At 53.9% G+C, this 21,425-nt stretch overlaps 1 protein-coding gene across 3 annotated transcripts in view; it reads left to right on the plus strand.

The window, feature by feature from the left end:
- FSTL4 (follistatin like 4) overlaps positions 1–21,425 on the plus strand; it is a 617,506-nt gene that overhangs the window by 560,753 nt on the left and 35,328 nt on the right. For all 3 annotated transcript variants that reach the window (XM_040622453.1, XM_040622455.1, XM_040622454.1), the window contains 2 exons: positions 2,230–2,396; positions 18,288–18,408. In XM_040622453.1, the coding sequence (XP_040478387.1) occupies positions 2,230–2,396; positions 18,288–18,408 (288 nt within the window). The remainder of the gene's footprint in view (positions 1–2,229; positions 2,397–18,287; positions 18,409–21,425) is intronic.

Consider the following 21,425-nt stretch of genomic DNA (forward strand, 5'->3'; position numbering starts at 1 on the left):
GAACGGAAGCACACAGCCGCCTTCTGCCACCTTCGGGCCCCCTGCAGAATGCCTGTTGCCCTGTCTCAGGCTCTGCTCTTGGTCTGGGCTGTCTCAATAACTGATGTCCCCCCACAGCTTGGCCTCCAGCAGCGCCCACTGACACTACTCACCGCGGGGCATTCCCTTGGGGCCTCAGTGTGGCCGTCCACTGCAGTCCTCAGGCCCAGAGGTACACAGCACCTCCCGGCCCTGCCAGTGTGTGGCCAGGAACCTCCGGACCTCTCCATGCCACTCGGGAACCCAGGGGCCTCTGGCTCTGCGCCATGCCTCATGGGCTCCCCCCAGGCAGGAGGGTAGGGGAGGGCTTAGCCCCCTTCTAGAGCCTCCCTTGGTTCCCCTCACCTACATGCCAACAAGCACACCCTTCTCACCGGTTCCCTCAGTCCCACAACGCCCTGGGAAGAGGAGGGGGTCTGCGTCCTATTTCCACAGAGCCTCGTGGCTGGTCCGATGAGGAAGGGGTACCCCCTCTACACTCAAGGACAACTCTGGGCTCTGAGTCCCCAGGGCCAGCAGAGCACAGAAGGAGCCAGACCCGTGTAGCACATCCTTCTTCCTCACTCTCTCTGTCCCCTCTGATCTCCAAAGCCTGGGGCTCGCTATGGAGGATGGGTGCCTGCTCTCTCCTGCCCTGACCAATAAGCCTCATGACTCAGAGGTGGGAGGGCAGCAAGCAGGACGTGATTTAAGAGGGAACCTGAAATGCATCACTTTAATGTTTATAAAATATTACGCCAGGTGCGTCTGCATCAATCACTTGGTGCTTATCTTTAACCCTGCGGCTCCTTCACGAGGAGTCACATTTTTCCTCTGCATGAGTGTCCCCTCTCCACCGGCCTGTTGGCTCCTTTCCTTCCTGATTTCCATTTTCTCCATTTTTCATCCATCCATCCAACGAGCTCTGACTAAGCACCTCGTGTATATCTTGCTCATCTTTGTGAGCCCAGGGCCGGGCCGCTGACTGTGGCAGGGAAAGGGCTTTGCGCTCGGGGTCTGACCCGCCTGCATTTGCTGTCACTTCCCCTACTTTGCAGCGCACCACACCCACCGGGGTTTGCATTCCCGCCCCTCCCCCACCCACTGCCTTCTCCTCCCCATGCACGCTGGCAAGAGGGTGTGAGCACAGGCATGCCGCCTGGTCACATCTTCAACGGGTCCCATGAGTCACAGAGGTCAGTTCCCAACTCTGTGCCTTGCTGCACCCCTGGCTGGGCCCCCAAAGTCCCAAAAGAGTAGTAAGAATGAGGAGGGCTCCCGGCATTTTTGCTGGCCTCCCAGATAAGCACAGACCCTCAGAGCCAGCCAGCCTGCCTCCCTCAGCTCCTGCCACCTGCCACCTCCTGCCGCTGCCCCAAGGGCTCTGAGTTGTAGATCTGGGGGAGGAGTAGGGAGGAGGCAGTCCTGTCAGTGGGCTGGTGACTCTCCCTCTGAGCCTGATCCCATGTCGGTATAGGAACAGCCTGAGTCCAATTAATTTTCTCATAAATCCTGAGAATTTCTGAAAGCCTGTGATTGCAAGCAAATATTTTAGACCCTTCCCATTTGCCTAAAGAATGATCAGTCTTAATGCCTGTTAGCAAGTATAAAATGGCAAGGATTAATAATTTGTACAGCCTGAAGCACACTTCAAAAAATGAAAGGCTACTGTGCATGGTTGCTGAACAGAAATCCAAATCCAAGTTCAAAGAATCCTCAGACAGAAACAAACCTTCAAAGGTCAGCCAGTTCATTCCCCAGACTTCAGACAGTGCAACCTTTAAATTGCCCCCAGATGGATGAGAAACCTGTCAGCTCAGCCAGCAGACCTTGACTGCACTAAGCAAGGCCCAGACTTCATGAGGCCCAGGAGCACAGAGCAGGGCGTCCACCACACATCTGGACCCAGTCCCTGTGTGACAGCCCACAGTCTTGGCTCAACTCATAAATCCATAGCCCAGATGGTTTCCCTACACTTGCTATGGCTCCTAACTTCTCTGACTCACAGAGCCCTTTGAACACTTCCAGTAAGTCATGGCCCGTCCCCCAGGAAGGACGTCCATCGTACGTTTAGACAGCACGCCGTAGCGGTTTCCAGGGAGCCTGCAAGCCTCCGGGCCCCTGCCCTGCAGGAAACCGCTGCGGCCATTTACCTGTGAGTGGGTACTCCCCATGCTGTGCACCTGATGACTTTCTCCTTTTCCCCTGCAGAGGTGGTTCAGCTCAGCCTCGCCCCTGAGGAGAGGGTCAGTGTGGCCACGGTGACCGTGGGGCTGAGCACCGTGCTGACCTGTGCTATCCGTGGAGAGCTGCGGCCACCCATCGTCTGGAAGCGCAATGGGCTTGCCCTCAACTTCATGGCCTTGGACGACATCAATGTAAGTGGCTCGGCTCTGACCCTGAACGCAGACCTGCCCCAGGGAAGTCACCAGCAAATCGCCCATGGCAGTGGCAGGGCAAGGGGGTTTCATTTTAACATCCCACGTTTGATGCCTTTCAAGGCTGTTGTCTGAGATCTGGAAGTACCAGAAAACCCAAGTCCCACCATGTGCAGAGAATAGACTGGATGTCAGCTGCAAGTCTGCCAGCCAGACCCACAATAGGGAAAGGGCGCGCTGACCAGGCAGGCAGGGCAGGCAGGGCGGGAGGCCTCCGTGCAGGCTGCGGCAGCAAAGGCCGAATAGCGGGCATGGGAATGGGAGGTCAGGGGCTCAGACTGCTTGATGGAGCCCAGCATGAAGGAGGACCACAAGCCCAGAGCAAACTGGCTAGACAGGGGCAGTGGAGCAGGGAGGGCGTCTGGCTAGAAGAGCCGGGGGAGACTGCGGATCCCACAGCTGGGGAGGATGCAGACAGAGGGGCGAGAGGGAACAGGGGTTCCGTGTGGAGGGCAGAGGTGAACCTCCAGGCTGGGTTGGTGGGAGGCCAGCCACCAGGTGAGAAGGGAAAGGGATCAGGCCAGGGTGGCCTTCCCTGGGGACCTTGTTGGCTGGACGTGGGAACGTGGATTCGATGAGGTGAGTGGAAGAGAGAGCAGCTGAGCACATGCAGCCTAACGTGACCAGCAGAGCTACTTCTGTAGTGGGAGGGCCCGTGCAGCCTGGGCTGGGCTCCCAGGGTCACCCCAAACCAGCCTCAAGACTTTGAGCAACAGCTTAAGCCACCAATGCTAGCTATCAGATAGGGAATATTAGCAGTCCCTCCCTTCCATTGGGCTTGAAGAATAAAGGGAATCATTCAAGTATAGGTATTGGCCCAGGTTTGGCCCAAGGAGTGAGGTGGCCTCCCAGTTCACTGAGAAGACAGAGTGGCATCCCTGATGCAGGGCACTGCCAGGACAGCGGACAGGTCATAGCCACAGTGACGGGCATCTCAGTTTCAGGCAGAAGAGGGGGCAGTCCTGGTGTCCTTGGCTTAGGACTGGCAAGCTGGCCCTGAATGGGCTGCTTGGCCCTGAGAAGAAAGACCTGTGGGGTGTGTGGTCGGTTCCCACGAACATCTGTAGGGTGGTGAGGGAGGGACGAGGGCAGCAGGAGCCAGTCTGGGCTGTGTGACCCCATGAGTTCAACAAACACACAGGGCCAGGGTGCTCCCCCGAAAGAAACCAGTTCAGACTGCTGAGATGGAGCACCATGACAGCCATCACAGCAGACCCGAAATGGAGTGAGCCATCACAGGAAGCAGTGAGCTCCCCATTCCTAGAGTCATGCAAGCTCAGGCAGGACCATGGTCAGCAATGCTACTAGCCACACGAGGGCAGCTAAAGTCCATGACCTTGAAGATTCCTTCCAACTGCGAGACTGCTTTGTGGGGAGAGAGCCCCGCATAAAATTCTGTAGAAACCATCAAGTCGGGACTCTGCTACTCACGAGGCCCTTTGCAGCACCCTGGAGATCATGGGGGAAGCAGATGGGAAGAGGCGGGCCAATGTGGGGGTGCTATCTTGGCCACACCCAGGCAAGGAGTCCCCTTCTCCCACCCCTGTCACGTGGGACAGGATTATTTCTTTGTGGTTTCCCCACGGTAGCCTGAATTCTACCCGTCTCCGAATGTCAGTGCCAGCACAACCCTGGTGGGTGCTTGATGGACAGATGCTAAATGGGCAGAGTCCTTTGTCTTCTGGGCCTGAGATGCCCAGCGCTTGTCTGGCATCTTAGCAAGGAGAGGTAGTGTCCTGTTTGCAAAGATTGGGGGGGTGGTTGTTGGGACGCACAGATTTGTGTGTGCAAAAGCTCCTGGGGTGGGGCATCGGCTTTAAACTGTGTTTGACCGGTGGTGATTCATTCAAAGCTAGGACAGGTCCGCCCGTGTCTGTCTGAACATCCGCGTGCATTACTTGATGCCCTATTTAAAGACACCAGCAATGAAGGCGGAGGCAGAACTCCTCTTAATGCACTTGCCATCGGTTAATTAAATTACTTTGAGTGTTTTTCCCCTCCCTCGAACATGCCTCCAGCATCAACTCAATTGCATTTCTACTTTTCACAGTGAGGTTAGCAATTTGGGTTAATTGTGGGTGCAACTGGAGATTAATGGCCTCTTATTACCTCCCTGGAAACACTTGCTGCTCGTGGTCAAGTCAGCAGCCTGCAAACAAGCAGGGCCCTGTGCTGCCCAGAAACCCCCACGTGAGGGCGCAGGGCAACACCAACCCCCAGGGATGCTAACCTGATACACGCAGGTACCCGCCACACACACACACACACACACACACACACACACACATGGGCACGTGACTTCTCGAAGCCTCAGGATCCTCCTCTGTGACATAGGGATAAATAATAGCTCCTGCCTCATTCAGTGAGGATTGAACGAGAAGACACACGGGACAGTCTAAGCATACAGTGTCCCAGCCTAACTAGTAACGCTCTCCTTACCATTACTACTATTACTCATATGACTATCACCATTATTATTACTGCTGCTGCCGCCAAACAGCATTCTGGGCACCTTGCAGCCCGAGTCCCCCACAAGCAGCCAGCCGCAGCCCCAAGAGGCTCCCCAGGCAGGGAGCTACAACCCTAGGGTGTCCACGTCATCCTGGGACACACTGACCAGCTGCCTCCAGCAAATGTGGAGCAGCCCTGGGGAAGCTAATGAACTTCTGTGAGCCTATGGGAGAATGGGGATGCTAATATCCTCCTTACGTGGGCATTTTCAGACTGGACGTGTAAAGCGCCCAGTCCCGTGCCCGGGACACAGCAGGTGTTCGCGAGTGGCAGCCCCACTCTGGGGACAGTGACCACAGCAGCCCTAGGAGGAAATCAGGCAAGAGACGAGGAGGGCATGGTGGGGAGTTGGGGGGTGGCCCTGATGGAGTGAAGATGAGGGATTGATGAGTTCTAGAGCCCCTCAGCATGCAGCATGCCCACCCCCACCCCACCCCCACCGCAGCCCCAGACGGAACGCCATTGCGCGCCGTCATTAGCGCCGGGCACGGAACACCGCGCCTACAAAACCCCAAGGCAGGCAGATGAGAGAGCACCAAGAGGTGTGGGCCTCCTTTCTTTGTCATTTGTACGAGACATCTTGATTGGCAACAAAATATTAATCACTTTTTCACTACTCTCTTAATGAGAAGCTTTCATGGGCAACAAAATATTAATTTGTCTTGTCTTATCTGTTAAGAATTCTGTTAATGAATTCAGTCACAGAGCTATTACAGAATGCCATCCTAATGACACATGTAATTAAACTTTTCTGACTTGCAAACATCAAGGATGCCTCAAGCATCAGAATAATATTTGATCAGAAAGTAAATGTACCCCTCTAGCCCGGAGCCAAGTGAGAAGGAGCCTCGCGGATTCCCCCACTGAGCGGTGTGGCTGTCAGGAGCGCTGAGTCACCCGATGTGCGTGTGGCTGTCCAGATGGCGTACACGGGGAATCGTCCTCTGGATTCACTAAGTGCCAGGGACTCGCAGGCCCTGAACCGGAGCGTAGAGCAAAGACACGCTCCCTAGCCCCGAGGGGCACCACGTGTCCACAAGCACAGAATTACAACACAGTACGGCAGGGCACGTTCTCTCTTAGAGGAGGGAGCCAGTTCTCGGGGCCAGAGGAAGAAGAAGTTCTGGCTTCAGGGGACAGGGATAAGCTAGAGAGAGGTCTAGAGTGGCAGGGTGGGGCCAGAACCTGACAGGTTTTTGAACATTAACCTAAAGGATCTTGGCCACTCCCCGTGGGCAGTGGGAACCATAGATTTTTAACTGGGGAGTGACATGGTCAGAAGTTTGTCCTGCAAGAGTCCGGAGCCCCTTCTAGCCTAAGGCTACATCTGCAACCAAGGAGAACCCCAAATACATCAGACCCAGAAACCTGCTGAGGTAGGGTGGGGGGTCTTCCTCCTCGTTCAAACGGGAGCAGCACCCAGGCTGTGCCCGGCTAAGCGCGGTTCCCTCAGCTCCTTAAGGCTGCCAGGAGGTTTAGCGTGGACGTGGTGTGCCCCCGGAGGGTGCCTGAGCCACCCCTTTGCAGGAGGCCCGAGCCTCACTGCAGCCCAGGGCCTGGGGGACGGGGCCTCAGCTGTTGCTGGGAAACAACCCCCCACTCTGAGGAGAGGACATCTCTGGGAGCACGAGCACAGAGCCCCCAGAGATGGGCGGTGCCGCACCGCTAGGCAGGGGGGCCCTGGATTGGGCCTCCTCCTCCTGTTTGTTTGATGAGCAATCACTAGTTTCCATCCAAGCGCACGTTCCCCAGAACTATCGAGAAAAGACCTGTAATGTCCTTCCTGGCCAACCGCTGGTGTCTTTGCTAGAGCCGTGGTGGGTCCTAGTGCCTTGAGACGTGGCTCCACGGCCTCCCACCTCACCCTCAAGGACCCACGGCCCACTGCCCAGGGTGTGTGGACAGCGAAGGAGACGTGGGGGTGGGCTCAGGCCTAGGAGATCCCCCTGCCCTGGCCTCGGGCCAGAGCTTCAGCTCCAAGCTGCTGGCCAGGGGCGTGCCCGTGCTGGTGTGACCAGGGGCCAGCCCTCGCCCCCAGGCCCTCCCAGTGTGAGCCTCTGGTCCACTCCCTCGGACAACTCATGGTCAAACAGGGGAAGGGCACCCCGTCACTGCCAGAGGCCACACCCAGAGCCTGTCAGGGCTGCTTGTCGTCAGGAAGAACTGTGCCTCCGGAGGCAGTAAGATGCTTGCCACTGCAGGTACCCAAAGCAGACGGGACCACCGAGGTTGACCTTCAAGGACTCTTCAGGCCATGAGGTCATACATTCCTGTGATAGGACAGGGACCTCTGGGACACGCGACTCCCACAGAGAAGGGAGGAACACCCCTGACCCCACAGGGCCCCTGGCATTTTCACCTGGGCCACAGAGCCTCAGCCTTCCCCAGCGAGCCGCCCCTGCAGGCCCTGTCTCCTGAAGGCTCAAAGCCAGGCTTTGGGGGCCCATCTCAGAGGCAGATCCACACACCCTCCCCGTACCCTGCCCTCCATACTAAGTATTCTGGGGTTCGAGAGGGAAGGCTGACTCACTTTCTGCAGAAACAGAATGTGCAAACGCATTCCAGGCGTCAGCCTTCGGCCCAGACCATGCAGCAACCACCCCGGGTGGAGTAAAGTGACGTCCCCAAAGCTAGTCCGAGCATCCTTCCTCAACAGTATCACCTGCCCTCCCCTCAAAACTGTCTGCCTCCCTGTCCCTATTACCCTCAGGGTAATAGGGGCCTGCCCATGAGGGGAGCAGAAGCAGGGAGAGGACATCCCCAGAGTCACAGAACAGAGCTGAGCTGCTGAATCCTTGCTAGGGTCGACGCGGGAGGTCTAACCCGTGTCTGGGGCCAGGTGTCATGGCAGTCCCTTCCCAGGCAGCATGCCATCTACCTCTCGTCACAACTCCATGAAGCAAATGGGGTAGAGTAATTCAGAGGGCCTCAGAACTTGCCAGTGCTGCAGTCGGCCTTGCTCTGGGGCCGCAACACCCAGCACCCAGCCTTGCCAAGGCTTCGCCACAGGGCCGGCTGGCCCTGCCTCCCTGCTGTGATGCCCAGGCCCCCGCGGGACGTGCCCAGGCTGGATGTGGCCCCATGGGGACGGGGTTGCAGGGTTTCGTGACCCTGCTGGCCTCTGCCCCAGCCAGAGCAGGGGGCGGAAGGCTCTGAGCATGGCACATGGAGCTGCTCGGCCAGGAGAGTCTCAGGCAAAGGAAACGTTTTTCTCTTGTATTCATTGTTTTCAAAAGGTGGTCGCGGCGGGGGGGAGGTGCCTGTAACAAACCCAGTATCTCTCAAATGACTTGAAAGAGCCACTCTTTTCTGTTGGGTTTCTTCCTTCGCCAAATCTCCTCTTCGGGGCTTTCAGACGTCGGTAGGCAGAGTACGGTGATAAAAGCAGAAAAACAAAACCCATTAGAAGAAAGTATTGGTGGCAGTGTTTGAAGGATGTGTTAAAAGGTTCACTTTTTTCCCGTGCCTAAACGGTGTAAAACCAGGAACAAATAACTCTAATGAAGCATACGCTGTCAGCCAGCTCTGCTTTGGAAGTGAGTTATTAAAAAGACCAGAAGAGAATGATTTAGGAGCTCATGACTCATTTAATTTTTATTGTCTTCTCCGAACCAGTCATGAATCCACTGTAGAAAGATGAGAGGCGTTTGATTAGCGTGGAGCGCTGTTTGCGACATGATAGACAGTGCTTGTACGTTCTGCATTAAAGTAATCTCATTAAATGCTTGGGTACATTTTGTTTTAAAATCTTGGAAAACACTGTACTTGAAGCACTCAAAGACTTTGGCCAATTCTTTCCGGCTTGTGTCAGAAACCCTGGTTGCCGAGGAACGTCCGGCTCTTTTGAGCATTGGGTGAGCTCAAGCCACTAGGAGGATTGGCCAGAGACGGCCGGACCCAGGATCCAGCAGCCTGCAGAACTTGCTGAGGGCTCTGCCCTGCCGGGTGCCTCTACTGGGCCTTTGCTCTCTCAGTGGTCTCTTGGGGTCACCACTCTTCCTTTGTAGTACTGACTTCAAAGCTTCACTTGCGCTCAGTGACCGCTTCCGGCCCCATGTCAAAGGTACAGGGTCCCTCAGGGAGGTTCTGATCTAGCTTCTAGACCGTGGGTGCAGAGCCCCAGCACCTGCCCTGTCTCGGCTCTCCCCACCCCAGCCCCACTCAAGGGAGCTCACATTCAGCCTGTTGGCAGGTTTTATTCACTGCAGGCAATAGTGCAATAGGCAGCCTCATACACGCCTCTTTGCACACGTGCGTGAGTAGGTCTGTAAGATGACTTCTTAGAAGTGGAATGACTTCATCCGGGGGTGAGCGTGATTTCAGTTTGATGGATATCACCAAATCGCCCTCTAAAAAAGCTGTACGGGTTTATATTCCATCCAACAGTGTCCAGGCACACCTGGGAGATACTGTGGGTTCGCTTCCAACCTCTGCAATAACATGAATATCCAATTAAACAAACATTGCAATCAAGGGAGGCAAATGAAGCTTGTGGTCTCCGGTACATATAAAAGCTATGTTTACGCTATCCTGGAGTCTCTTGAGTATGCACTAACATAGGTCTAGAAAAAGTACCTACTTGATTAAAAAATACTTTCTTGCTCGAAAAATGCAAACCATCCTCTGAGCTTTCGATGAGCGGCAGACACTGATCACAGATCACCAGGACAAATATAATAATGAAAAAGTTTGAAATATTGCAAGACTTACCAAATGTGACACAGAGACGTGAAATGAGCAAATGCTGTCGAGACAGTGGTGCCAGCTGACTTGTTCAACACAGAGCTGCCACAAACCTTCAGTGGGTAAAAAAAAAAAAAAAAAAAAAAAAGCTAAAATCTGTGTAGGGCAATAAAACGAGGTATGCCTCTATAAGGATTTAAAACACTGTATCAGAAGAAAACTCCTGATTGCAGGCCTTCTTGGTCCCTGAAATGAGCCATGCAAGGAAATTTTTTTTAAGATTTATTTATTTGAGAGAGAGAGAGCACAAGCAGAGGGAGCGGCAGGCAGAGGGAGAGGGAGAAGCAGGGTCCCCGCTGAGCAGGGAGCCCAATGCAGGACTAGATCCCAGGACCCTGGGATCGTGACCTGAACCAAAGGCAGACGCTTCACCGACTGAGCCACCGAGGCGTCCCTAATCAAGTAGTCCCTGGAATGTTTCAAGGACAGCAAGAATGCCAGTCAGCTGTCTGGGCTGTGAGTGTGGTTCAGGTTAGAGGGGCTGATAAGGCCTTCTCAGACTGGGGATTCATGATCGAGCATCCCCCCGGCAGGGTTGCAGGTTGCCCAGGTGAAGGCGGCGGGTTAGAGGCAGTCTGGAACTTCAGGTGATCGCTGCAGTGCCTTGTGTCACCCGAGCCCCTCCCTGCCCCAGCGGGGCATGCCAGGCAGATCAGCTAAGGATCCAAGGCCTAGAGCTCACCAGAGGGCCCATGAGCTGCCACTCAGCCACGTGATACCCTGGGGTCCTGGAGTCAAGAGGTGTCTGTCCTCTGGCCTCCGAGGATGGACGAGCTGAGGGCTCAGAGCCATGACTCTGACATGAGCTTTCTGGTGCAAGTGCCCAGCCACCTGTGGGCACCTGGACATTCAAGTCCACACAGCTGGCTCAGAATCCCCCTGATTAAATTGTGGAGCCAACCACAACATTAGAGACTTCCCTCACCCTGGCACCAAGCACGAGTTTGGGGAGTACACAAAAGTACCTTCAGGTTGAATAATTTGCCAGAAGGACTCAACTCGCGGAGAGCTCTTAGACTCACGTTGATGGTTTATTACAGGGGCTAAGTGTAGACTAAAATCAGCCAAGGGAATACCTTGGTCTCTCCATTCTGGACATTCAGAACCCCAACAGCCCTCAACAGCGTGCAATCTCTGGAACCTCCACTCAGCTCGCAGACTCCAGCGTATGTGCTCCGGGAGGCCTTGAACCTCGCCGAGCATCTGTACGCTAGCGTCCAGCCGGTGACTCGAGACTGTCTCTGTGAAATTCCTGGTGCTCTGCAAAGCCTTCAAAGCCCTGTCCTCTCTGCTACCCTAGCTTTCAAATTCCAGGCACCTCAAGGGCCCTGTATTCTGACCTCTTTTTCCGTTGCTATGCTTCTCTGGGTGCTGGTTTTCTATGCTGTGGTCTGGAAAATGCCCTCTAACAGAGAGCTGGAGTGAGTGTGGACCTCGTCTCATGTCTTCCTTTTCTCAAAGATCAGAGACTGTGCCTAAAAACATTGCACCCCATATTTAATCTATTTTTAGAGTTAGGCTGGTGTAAGTCTGATAGGTGTTTCTCTGTTTTACCCTGAATTTGAACTCCTTTATTCTCTGTACATTATTGCTCGTGTGGAAACATCCGTCTGTATCTTAGATAGGATGTTTGTTTCCCAGCAAAATTCGTATGTTTACACCTAGTCCCCACTGGAAGGGTACCTGGTCATGGGACTTTGGGGAGGTGATTAGGTCATGGAGGTAGAACCCTCTTGAATGGGATTAGTGCCTTATCAAAAGGGAGAGTCCTGGCCTCTTCAGCCATGTGCAGCTGTAATAAAAAGACAGCTTTCCAAGAACCAGGAAGAGGGCTCTCACCAAACCCCACACCTGCCAACACCTCGGTCTTGGACTTGTAGGCTCCAGAACTATGAGAAATCAGTTTCTGTGGTTTATAAGAAAAAAAAAATCAGCCAAGGTAAGAACCCCAAGGGACAGAATCCAGGGGTTTCCAAATGCAGAGCGTCCGTTGTCCTCTCCTGGCGCAGTCACACACGTCTCCCGCTCCCAGCACTGACGTGTAGGAATGGGCACGACATATTGCCGGCCGACGAGCTCACCCAAGCCTGGTGTACAGAGCTGCTGCTAGAGCTTGAGTGTGTCCTGCTCACGGGGGTGACGTCCAGCCCCCAGCCCCTGGGGAGACACAAATGGCATTGCATGGCGAAGAGGCCCATCATAAATGGTATATCTGATAGTCTGGTGGCCACAGCCCCAGGCAAACAAAGGCCAGACCTCTCTCTGGATAGCATTACTTCTTCGCTACCCTTCCCTTCAGGGCTCCCCGAGAGCCAGCACACTCAGCTAACACGCCTCCATTCGTTCAGCAAACGCCAGCTGAGCCACGCGTTGGGGACAATATGGTGGCCTGCAGAGGGATGTGGTGCCTCCTCTTTGGTGCTCACCATCATGGGGAAGACTGATCCTATAAACCCAAGTCAGCCAGTGATAGTCCCTGCAGTCCTGGGGAAGCCGGGAGCCCTCCCCACAGTGACTTCCCTCACATCCGTGGCTCCCTGGCCGGGGCCTGGGAACGAGCAAGAGAACGGCCCGACTTTGGGGAGCTCACGACGCACATGACCGTCCGCAGCCGCCCCACCCCACCGTAGACGGTCACAGCTATGTAGGGATTGCTTCATGCTGCAGGGACTTCTCGGGAGAACGCTGAGCAGGCACATGCCGGGTGGCAAGTATGTCCTGCAAGGGTCTGGAAGGAACCCCGGTGTGGGTCAGGGTGGTCAGCCGTAGAGCCTTGGGGTGGGGGGCGGGGCGCCAAGGGTGCGCACACGCAGGCTCATATGTGCTGTGTGTCTTCCCGTTGACATTTGCACGTGCCCCGCAGGGTGCATCCGGTCCTTGCTCGGTCTGGATATCGGACACGTGAGTGCAGACATCTCTGAGGCCAGCCCTCACCGAGTGGCTGCCTATGGGTCAGTGTTTGGGTCCATCCTGTTAAAATGTTTGTGCAGTCAGTGCTGGGGATAGTGAATTCTAGGGGCCAGCCTCAAACCAGCAGGGGGAAAAGACCCTCTCCTTGACTCTGTCCTTCCCAAAGAGAGCCAGGGCAGAGGGCTCCTGAGAACACGGCTTCTGAGAAGGGCAGAGTCAGAAAAACTGGGAATAAATGTGTCTAAACTGGGTCTAACTTGTAGCATTGACAGTATCATTAACCTAAACTCTGAAATCACCCTGGAGTCCTTGTGTTTAACATTCAGTCACTAAATAGTCCGCGTTGATGGCTCATTTTCAAATGACTTAGACCCGAGTCACATGTATCACTATGACAACATGCCCCATCTCACCTCTGCTTAAATATTGTTTAATACTTAAGTCTCATTTAATTACTTTCTTTATTAAGGGCAGATACTTACAAAATAGCTTCTTAAAAGACAAAAACTATGCCTTTTAGTAAAATTGTCTCTTTCCCAAAGACAGATGTGCATCAGTACAAAGAATGGTCTAATCTGGCATCTGTTTATTTCTGGAAAGAACCTTGATTTTGCTAATACATTTCTATACATCAGAAAGCAAAAAAAAAAAGCCGTCCACAAAAAGACAATTACAGAGATGCAATCAAGCATTGATAGCAGTATTCAGACACATCTCAAAGAACATTCAGGAGAGGAAGGATTACAGGTTTAGTTTTATGTAGCTTCTTATAAATCAATTTTTAAAGTAATTTCCTCACAGCCAATGAGGGAAATTTGATTTCAGTAGCCAGTATTCATGTTCCAGAAAACAGTATGCACTTTGTTCTATAATTATATGATGCCTATTGTTTTAGCCCAGAGACATTATTTTATTTATTCTACAGTCGGCTTCTCCCCAGGGCCCAGGTCACAGGCTGGTAATGAGTTAGGTGCTCAAAGGTGAACCATAATGTATCCAGCATCCCCTTGCACCCTTGAAGAACTGACGCGCACCCCTCAGCCCCTGACTGATCACCCAGGAGTCGTGCCTCTGCTGCCGGCAGCAATGAGGAAACAGACGGAGAGGCTAAATGACTTTGTTAGGGGCTCACCAAAAGTCATCGGCCGAGTCTGCGCTGGCCCACGTGGGCTTTTCCGTCTCTGCCGGCTGCTCTGCGTGGAGCCTTCTCTTTGGCCAATGCCATCGTGCCCTGGCCTGAGGAACGCAGGTGAAGAAGGAGGTGGGGTGGGGAAGCGGGGGCACCATGCTTGCGATCAGCGCTCTGCCTTCCTGCCAGCCACCTCGTTTTGACGCCCTATCCCTGGGTACATTCAGGTGGAGGCGAAGGCAGGAGGTGGGCGCCTCTGTTGTCAGACCCAAAGAACCAGAACACAGCCCCTGCAGAAGTCCTAGCTCAGCATCTTGTGCGATCCGTTCACTACATATCAACTGAGGGCCCACTAGGTGCTAGGCGCTGTGTCAGGCACTGGGGACGCAGCAATGAGCTCCCTCACATCCTAGTCAGGGGAGACAGATACAAGTGGTATGCTAAGTGGTAGTAAGTACCAGAAAATGGGAAGTGACAGATGGGGGTGGCGGTTACAGATAGGGTGGGCAGGTAACATTTGAACAGACTTGAAAGACGGGGTGCAAGCCAGACTGACAGCCTGGAGGAGGGGGCAGGATGCCTGGCATGTAGGCAACAGCCAGGGGCCGCAGCACTGGAATGAAATGAGCAGGGGAGAGTGGCGGGGGTGGGGATGGCAGGTCATCCCTGCAGACTCTCTAGGGCTGTGACTCGGGGTGAGGGGGTGGGGTCTGGCTGCTGCGTAGAGGACAGGGCAGAGGAGTCGAGGTGGAGATCCCCACTGCCCCCCAGATGAGAAGATGGTGCCTTGGCCCACTGGTCACAGTGGAGGGGGTGAGAGAAGGTCAGACTCTGAATACATTGTGAAGGAGAGCTCTGCTTCTCACCCGATGAGGACTGGGCTTCGTTTGATTTTCTGGCTTGGGTTTTTTTCCGAGAATTATACAAGGCAAGTATGCATGAAGCGTCCCAGCACACAGCTAGCTCTCAAAGACTGTGAGCCGGTGTTCTGACCCAGCTGTCACTCTGTGGTGCATCTATGGGAACCCTGGCCTTGGTGCCCTTCTCAGCCTCAGGGGTGTGTGGTCCCCGTGACCACAGGACATCACCAAGGGGGCAGCAACAGCAGGAGATGCCGGCACCCGAGCCTGGCTTCCAGGGCCTCCATCGAGGATGGGCTGTGGGCATGAAGGCTCAGGGAGGCAGAAGAGGGAAAGTGCCAGGGGGCCTCCACAGCAGACATCCCACCACACCAGCAGCTCTGGATTGCCCTTTGGGATGGAGTCTGCCCTGGAACCAACCAGGTGAGGTATCGAGGGGTTCCTGCCCTATTTTCAAGCTGCCACCTCGCCACGGAGCCTCCAAGCAAAATATATTTTCCTCCAGACTTAGGTTTTGACACACAAACGGCTTAGGCCAGAAATATGTCAGCCCAGAATTGACTAACCATTAACATTTCATAAGCAACTCAGGTATGGACCCTTTATGACTCTGCTATGACACAGGACAAATCAGCTATCTGGTGTTTTATTTTTATTATTGAAGCTTCCACAGAGTGATAGGAATGGGGCTTTTTTAAGCAGAGCAATGCTTCAGAGAAAACTCGCTGGGCTCTGGCTGCCCTCTGCAATATTTTATTCCACTGGGAATGCTGGTGTGTCTCTTTTCCTGATCATGAAAGCAGCCTGCATGCATCCACGATCCACCTTCCCCATCCTGGGCCCTCCCCCAAGCTTCTCTCTGGGCCCGCACTCCCTCACCAAGCTAATTAGCCAAAAACATCCTTAAAAGACTCAAGATGGTGGCAGTGAGGCCCTCTGGAGTGGGAGCAAGGCAGAGGGTCAGGGAGCTGCTCTGTGGCTGCCCTTGGACAGCTCTTACGACACAGTGACCAGTAGCCTTCCCTCCCTCCTGCCACCAGAGTGCTTCTGTGGAAAAGGGCACGGGGTATGGCAAGAGGGAGGTCAAGAGGAGTTTTGCATGTCCTGTTAATAATAACAAGAGAAGTGGGGCACCTGGGGGGGCTCAGTCAGGTTAAGCATCTGCCTTCAGCTCAGATCATGATCCCAGGATCCTGGAATCAAGCCCCCCCCTCCCCCCCCAGCGGGAAGCCTGCTTCCCCTCTCCCTCTGCCCCTCCCCCCACCCCTCTTGTGCATGCTCTCTCTTGTGCTCTCTCTGCTCTCTCTCTCTGCTATCTCTCAAACAAAATCTTTAAAAATAAATAATAAACAATTATAATAGAGGCAAGGTTTTAGAGCCTTTTCTTATAGAGCCCCCGGCATCTGCCCCTCCCAACTCTCTTTTATGTCCCTCCTCTTACTTTTTGTTTGCCCTCATTTTCCTCAGAGTTCTGTTTCCTTTTTGGGTTATCCGGGTCTCTGCAAGGCACCTAGAATTATTTTGGGACAAAGTGGATCTGAACCAGTGGTTGGCCATCTATCTCTGCAGGCCAACCCTGTCCCACCACCTTTTTTTTTTTTAAATAAAATTTCATTGGGGGCACCTGCGTGGCTCAGTCAGTTAAGCCTCTGCCTCTTGATTTTGGCTCAGGTCGTGATCTCAGAGTCCTGAGATCGAGCCCCGCCTCCCACTCTTGTGCTCAGCACAGGGTCCACCTGGGCTTCTCTCTCCCTCTCCCTCTGCCCTCCTCCCCACCCCACTCAGTTGCTCGCTCTCTTTAATAAATCTTAAAAATAAACAAAAACTTCATTGGAACTTAGTGATGCTCATTAATTTATGTAACGTTATGGTTATCTTGGTGCGACAAGGCAGAGTTCAACAGTTCACAGAACCCCTGTGGCCCGCAAGGCCGAAAATAGTTGCTCTCTGTCCCTTTAAGAAAAACTCTCTTGTTTTTATTTTAATTCCAGTTAGTTAACATAGTGCTGTATTAGTTTCAGGTGTACAACATAGCGATGCCACACTTTCTCACATCACCTGGTGCTCAGCACAACAAATGCACTCTAATCCCCATGGCCCGTTTCACCCCCCCCCAGCCCCGCCACCCTCCCCTCTGGTAGCCATCAGTTTGTGCTGCAGAGGTGAGTTCTTTGCCTCGCTTTTATTTGTTTTCCTTCGCTTTTTCGCTTTGTTTCTTAAGTTCCACGTATGAGTGAAATCATATAGTATTTGTCTTTCTCCCTGTGACTTATTTCACTTAGCATTTACTCTCTAGCTCCATCCATGTTGTTGCAAATGGCAAGATTTCATTCTTTTTTTTTACTGCTGAGTGGGATTCCTTTGTATATGTATCACATTTTTATCCACTATCGATGGACACTTGGGCTGCTTCCGTATCCTGGCTACAGTAAATAGTGCTGCAATAAACAGGGGTGTGTGTATCCCTTTGAATTAGTGGTGGTGTATTCTTCAGGTAAATACCCAGCAGCGTGATTACTGGGTCTCCCTCACCTGTTTCACTCCCCCGCCAACCATCAGTTTGTTCGGTAGAATTAAGAGGCTGTTTCTAGGTTTGCCTGTCTCTCTTCTTTTCCCCTTTGCTAAATTGTTTTGTTTCTTAAATTCCACACATGAGTGATAAAAACAGGGTATTGGTCTTGCTCTAATTTATTTCACTTAGCATTATACTCTCTAGCTCTGTCCACAGTGTTGCAAGCAAATGGCAAATTTCATTCTTGTTGATGACTGAATAATACACCATTGTGTATATATACACCACATCTTCTTTTTCCATTCATCTATCGATGGGCACTTGGGCTGTTTCCATAGTTTGGCTAGTATAGATAATGCTTTTATAAACATAGGGGTGCGTGTATCCCTTTCAATTAGTATTTTTGTATTACTTGGGTAAAAACCTAGTAGTGCAATTGCTGGATCATAGGGTAGCTCTAGCTTTAATTTAAGGAACCTCCATACTGTTCGCACAGAGGCCGCCCCAGTTTGCGTTCCCACCAACAGTGCACGAGGGGTCCCCTTTCTGCACATCCTCGCCAACATCTGTTGTTTCTTGAGTTGTTGATGTTAGCCATTCTGACAGGTGTGAGGTGATAGCTCCTTGTGGCTTTGATTTGCATTGCCCTGATCGGTGCTGATGAGCAACTTTTCAGTGTCTGCGGGCCATCTGTGTATCTTCTTTGGAGAAATGTCTGTTCATGTGTTCTGCCCACTTTTTAATTGGATTATTTGTTTTTGGGGTGTTGGGTTTTATAAGAAAAACTTGCCAGCCCTAAGCAAGGCCACCCTGCAGAGCTGCTGGCAGGTGTTCAAGAGCCCCAGGAAACCAGCCTGAGGATTAGTAGGAGGGGCAGGTGAGCCCAGTTCTTAGAAAGCGAGAGGAAGAAGCTGGAAGGTCTTCCAGCCCCGCCTCACAGGAAGGGCGGAGCAGGCCTTAAGTGGGTCTACAAGGTCCGGGCTAATAGCACGGAAGAGAGACGGAGTTCCTGCTGCCCAGGCCGGCCTGGCCCTGCAGGCAACTCTGGCCGAGCAAGGAGGCTCAGCCGCAGGGCTTCTGTTTTCCTGGAAAAGCGGGAGAGTGGGCTCTGCTTCCCAGCTACTCAGTAGAGAGGCCAACCTCGCTGTCTTCCTCACCCTGTGCAGGACTTCGGAGAGGACAACTCCCTCTACATCACCAAAGTGACCACCGTCCACATGGGCAACTACACGTGCCACGCCTCCGGCCATGAGGAACTCTTCCAGACCCACGTCCTGCAGGTGAATGGTTAGTAGATGGCTCCGTGCATGTCGTCCCCTTGAAGCGCTCCCAAAATGCTGCTCCCGGCAACCCTCCCTGCTCCTGTAGTTTCTCTTAAAGCTGTGTCTGAGCCCAAGTTAGCCCATCTCTCTCGGAAGGGAAGGGGAGCAGTGGAGAAAGGGCAAAGTCTTCCCGCTAGTTTGTCTGTCTGGCTTCACCGGAAGCCTCCTCTGATGAAGTAATGGTGGTGCCAGGGTCCCAGTCACCCGGGCTAGTCAGCTCGGCAGCTGAGGTTCCGCAGACCCCGGGAGAACGTGCCCCGCCATGGCGACGGCGGCGGCGGTGCTCTGGGGCCCAGGGAGTGGCAGGCACTCTCTACAACACACCACTGGCCTTCCAGCGATGTGCCCCCGTATCACCATCCCATCCCATCCCCCTCCCCCTCCCCATCCCCCTCCCCAGAGGCTCACCAAGCCTCCGCTCAGGCCCAGCTAGCACAGAACCTGAGCGAGCTCAGGAGGGTTTCAGTGCTTCTCACAAACCGCCGTGTTGCCCGGACTCCTAGAAACCAGGAACAGTAAACCCCTCCTGAGCGCAACACCAACAACGAGAATAGCCAGAAAACAGAGCGGGCCAATCACCGGCCAGTCCCCGTGCTAACACATCACATAGACTTTCCCGCTCGGTACATTTGCACCCACGTTATGGATGAATCTCGAGATAAGGTCACACCGCTGGGGGGTGTCTCCCCACACCCAGGACTGTGCTTCGACCTGTGTCACGCTGTGGGCCGGCCCAGCCTGGCCACCGCAGCCATGAGGACACACAAGGCATCACCGTGCCGTGGCCGATCAGCACCCCACAGAAGTCAGATGCGTCCAGCCAGACCTAGCTGGGCTTCACTCCTCACACTGAGCAGGGTGTTCCTATGTCGGCGTGGAAACTTCTAGGCAGCCCGGATCTTGTGTGCCAGCTGGTGCTCAGGGCTTCTGCTCTGAGGTAAAGTGAGCAAGGTGTTAGGAATGATTACGTAATGAGGCTCAGTTTCACTTCACTCTGGAACCAGGGTAACAAGCCGTTTAAGGACAACTGGGTGGTGAACTCGGCCGGCGTCTACACTTACCCTACAGGATGTTTGAGGGCTTTTTACAGCCATACCTGCCTCACCGATATTGTAGTATTTCCCTTGACCTGGGACATACTTAATCGTTTGGGGTTTTGTAGCTGTGCTTGCTGGCTTGAATCCAGGCCTATGGTGAAGTCATTGGATTTCTCCAGAAATAACCCAGGGGTTCCTACTTACAACAGCCCCTGGAGGACTTAACCCAGACCGGATTCCAAGGTCAGTCCTAAGTGCAGCCAGCAGGCAGTGTCTGGGCTCCCCCTCAGCGGGGGCTGCTCTGGGGACAGAGCACGAGGTCTGTAGCCAGAAGTGGGTTTTTCCATCTAAAACTGGCAAGTGGTGCTCAGCATGGTATAATGTTGGTGACTGTTTGGTGGGGAAAGAGCTCCCATGGTTTGCCCCAGGGCCCTCATGTCCTCAGCGCCTGGAGAAGGGAAATGAACCCGTATTCACAGGTTCTGCCTTCTGCCCTTTGCATCCTGTCCCCACTTCCCAAGAATGGAGGGCACAGGGAGACGGCTTGAGTCTTGTCCCCCTTATTTCCTCCGAACAACTTCCTGAGGAGGGCAAGGTTGCCACCTGGGGAGGAAGCTGAGTCCCTCACAGGTGAGAGCCTGCACTTGCCTCGGGCCTCTGGAAGAGACTCTGGGGTCTCAAATGCCTTCATACGCTAAGTGGCAAGTTCATGGTGCTAGGGGTGCCTTTCTGCCCCGTGATCCCCCAGAATTGAGACTGAGGTCATGATGGGGATGAACCAGTGTGTCACTCCCGGAGCTGAATTCCAGAGCAAGGCCCAGACCCAGGAGCACCACGAGGGGTTGCTGGGCTGCAAGGAGAGAATAGGCCCCACCTGCCAGGTGGGAAGTGGGCTGGCAGCTGGCATTGGAGAATCCTGTTCGCACCCTCCCCAGCCACCTCCCACCTCTGGGCCCTGCCATTACGTAGTCTCCACTGAAGAGGCTGCTTTTGGCCCAGGGGAGTCTACACGCAGCAAAACCTCCCGCTGAGAACCAAAAGAGCCACTTGAGAGCCATTTCCTAACTGCTGACAGGTTTAAGGCCTCTCTTCCAGCAGAAGCACTATCAGCAGTCAGAGGAAGCCTGCTGGGTCCTCTGTACTTCTGATCAGTTTCCTGCGTCATTAAATTGGACCCTGGTGCTTGGCTTCCTTGACAGCCAGGCCAGGCCGCTTGGGTGGCTCCGGCTCCAGTAGCCCATGGGGTTCCTGGGCTGGGCTGAGTCCCAGGCACTTGGCAGGGACGTGTGGGTCCGCTCACCAGCTCCCTCCTGGGAGGACCAGGCTAACGTAGGTCCGGAGTTGCCTCCCAAGGACACAAGGCTTTCCGAGTATTGCAGGAGTTAAGCTGCCGTGTTGGACAGAAGGGGGGGAAGTGTCTTGTCTGTGGGAAGATGCTGAAACTAGAATGATGTGAAAGAGACAATTATGACAGCATCTAGTGAACACGCACTGTGTGCCGTCCCTGTTTGACAGATGAGGTCACCAGGGGTCTCAGGATCCCAGGACCCAGATCTTGACTCCAAAGCCCAGACTCCTAACACCCGCCCTGCCCTGCCATACCCGTCCTTCCCAGGGCATTGTGTTCCTGCCGTTGGAGAAGCTGGATGTTGGGTGCTGGTGTGGCCAGTCAGCAGCTGTGTTGGGCTGCTGCGGGCTACACACTAGAGAGGACAGGGGACAGGTGCCCTGCCTCATTCCGCTCTGCCCCTAGTGCAGAGCTCAGGCCTGGCCGGAAACAGCTGGCATCATGAGCACGTGCGGACGGGGCTGCAGCAGTGAATGTGGGGCCAGTGCTGCCTCAGCAGGACTGAGGTTGGCAGACCACGTGGCTCAGTCGTCAGCCCCAGTGGGGCTCAGCCCATCACGGTGCAGACTCCCGATGCCCCCTCAGGTCCCAGGAGGG

This window comes from Ursus maritimus, unplaced genomic scaffold (assembly GCF_017311325.1).
Source record: "Ursus maritimus isolate PB19 unplaced genomic scaffold, ASM1731132v1 scaffold_5, whole genome shotgun sequence".
In the NCBI taxonomy this organism is placed as follows: Eukaryota; Metazoa; Chordata; class Mammalia; order Carnivora; family Ursidae; genus Ursus; species Ursus maritimus.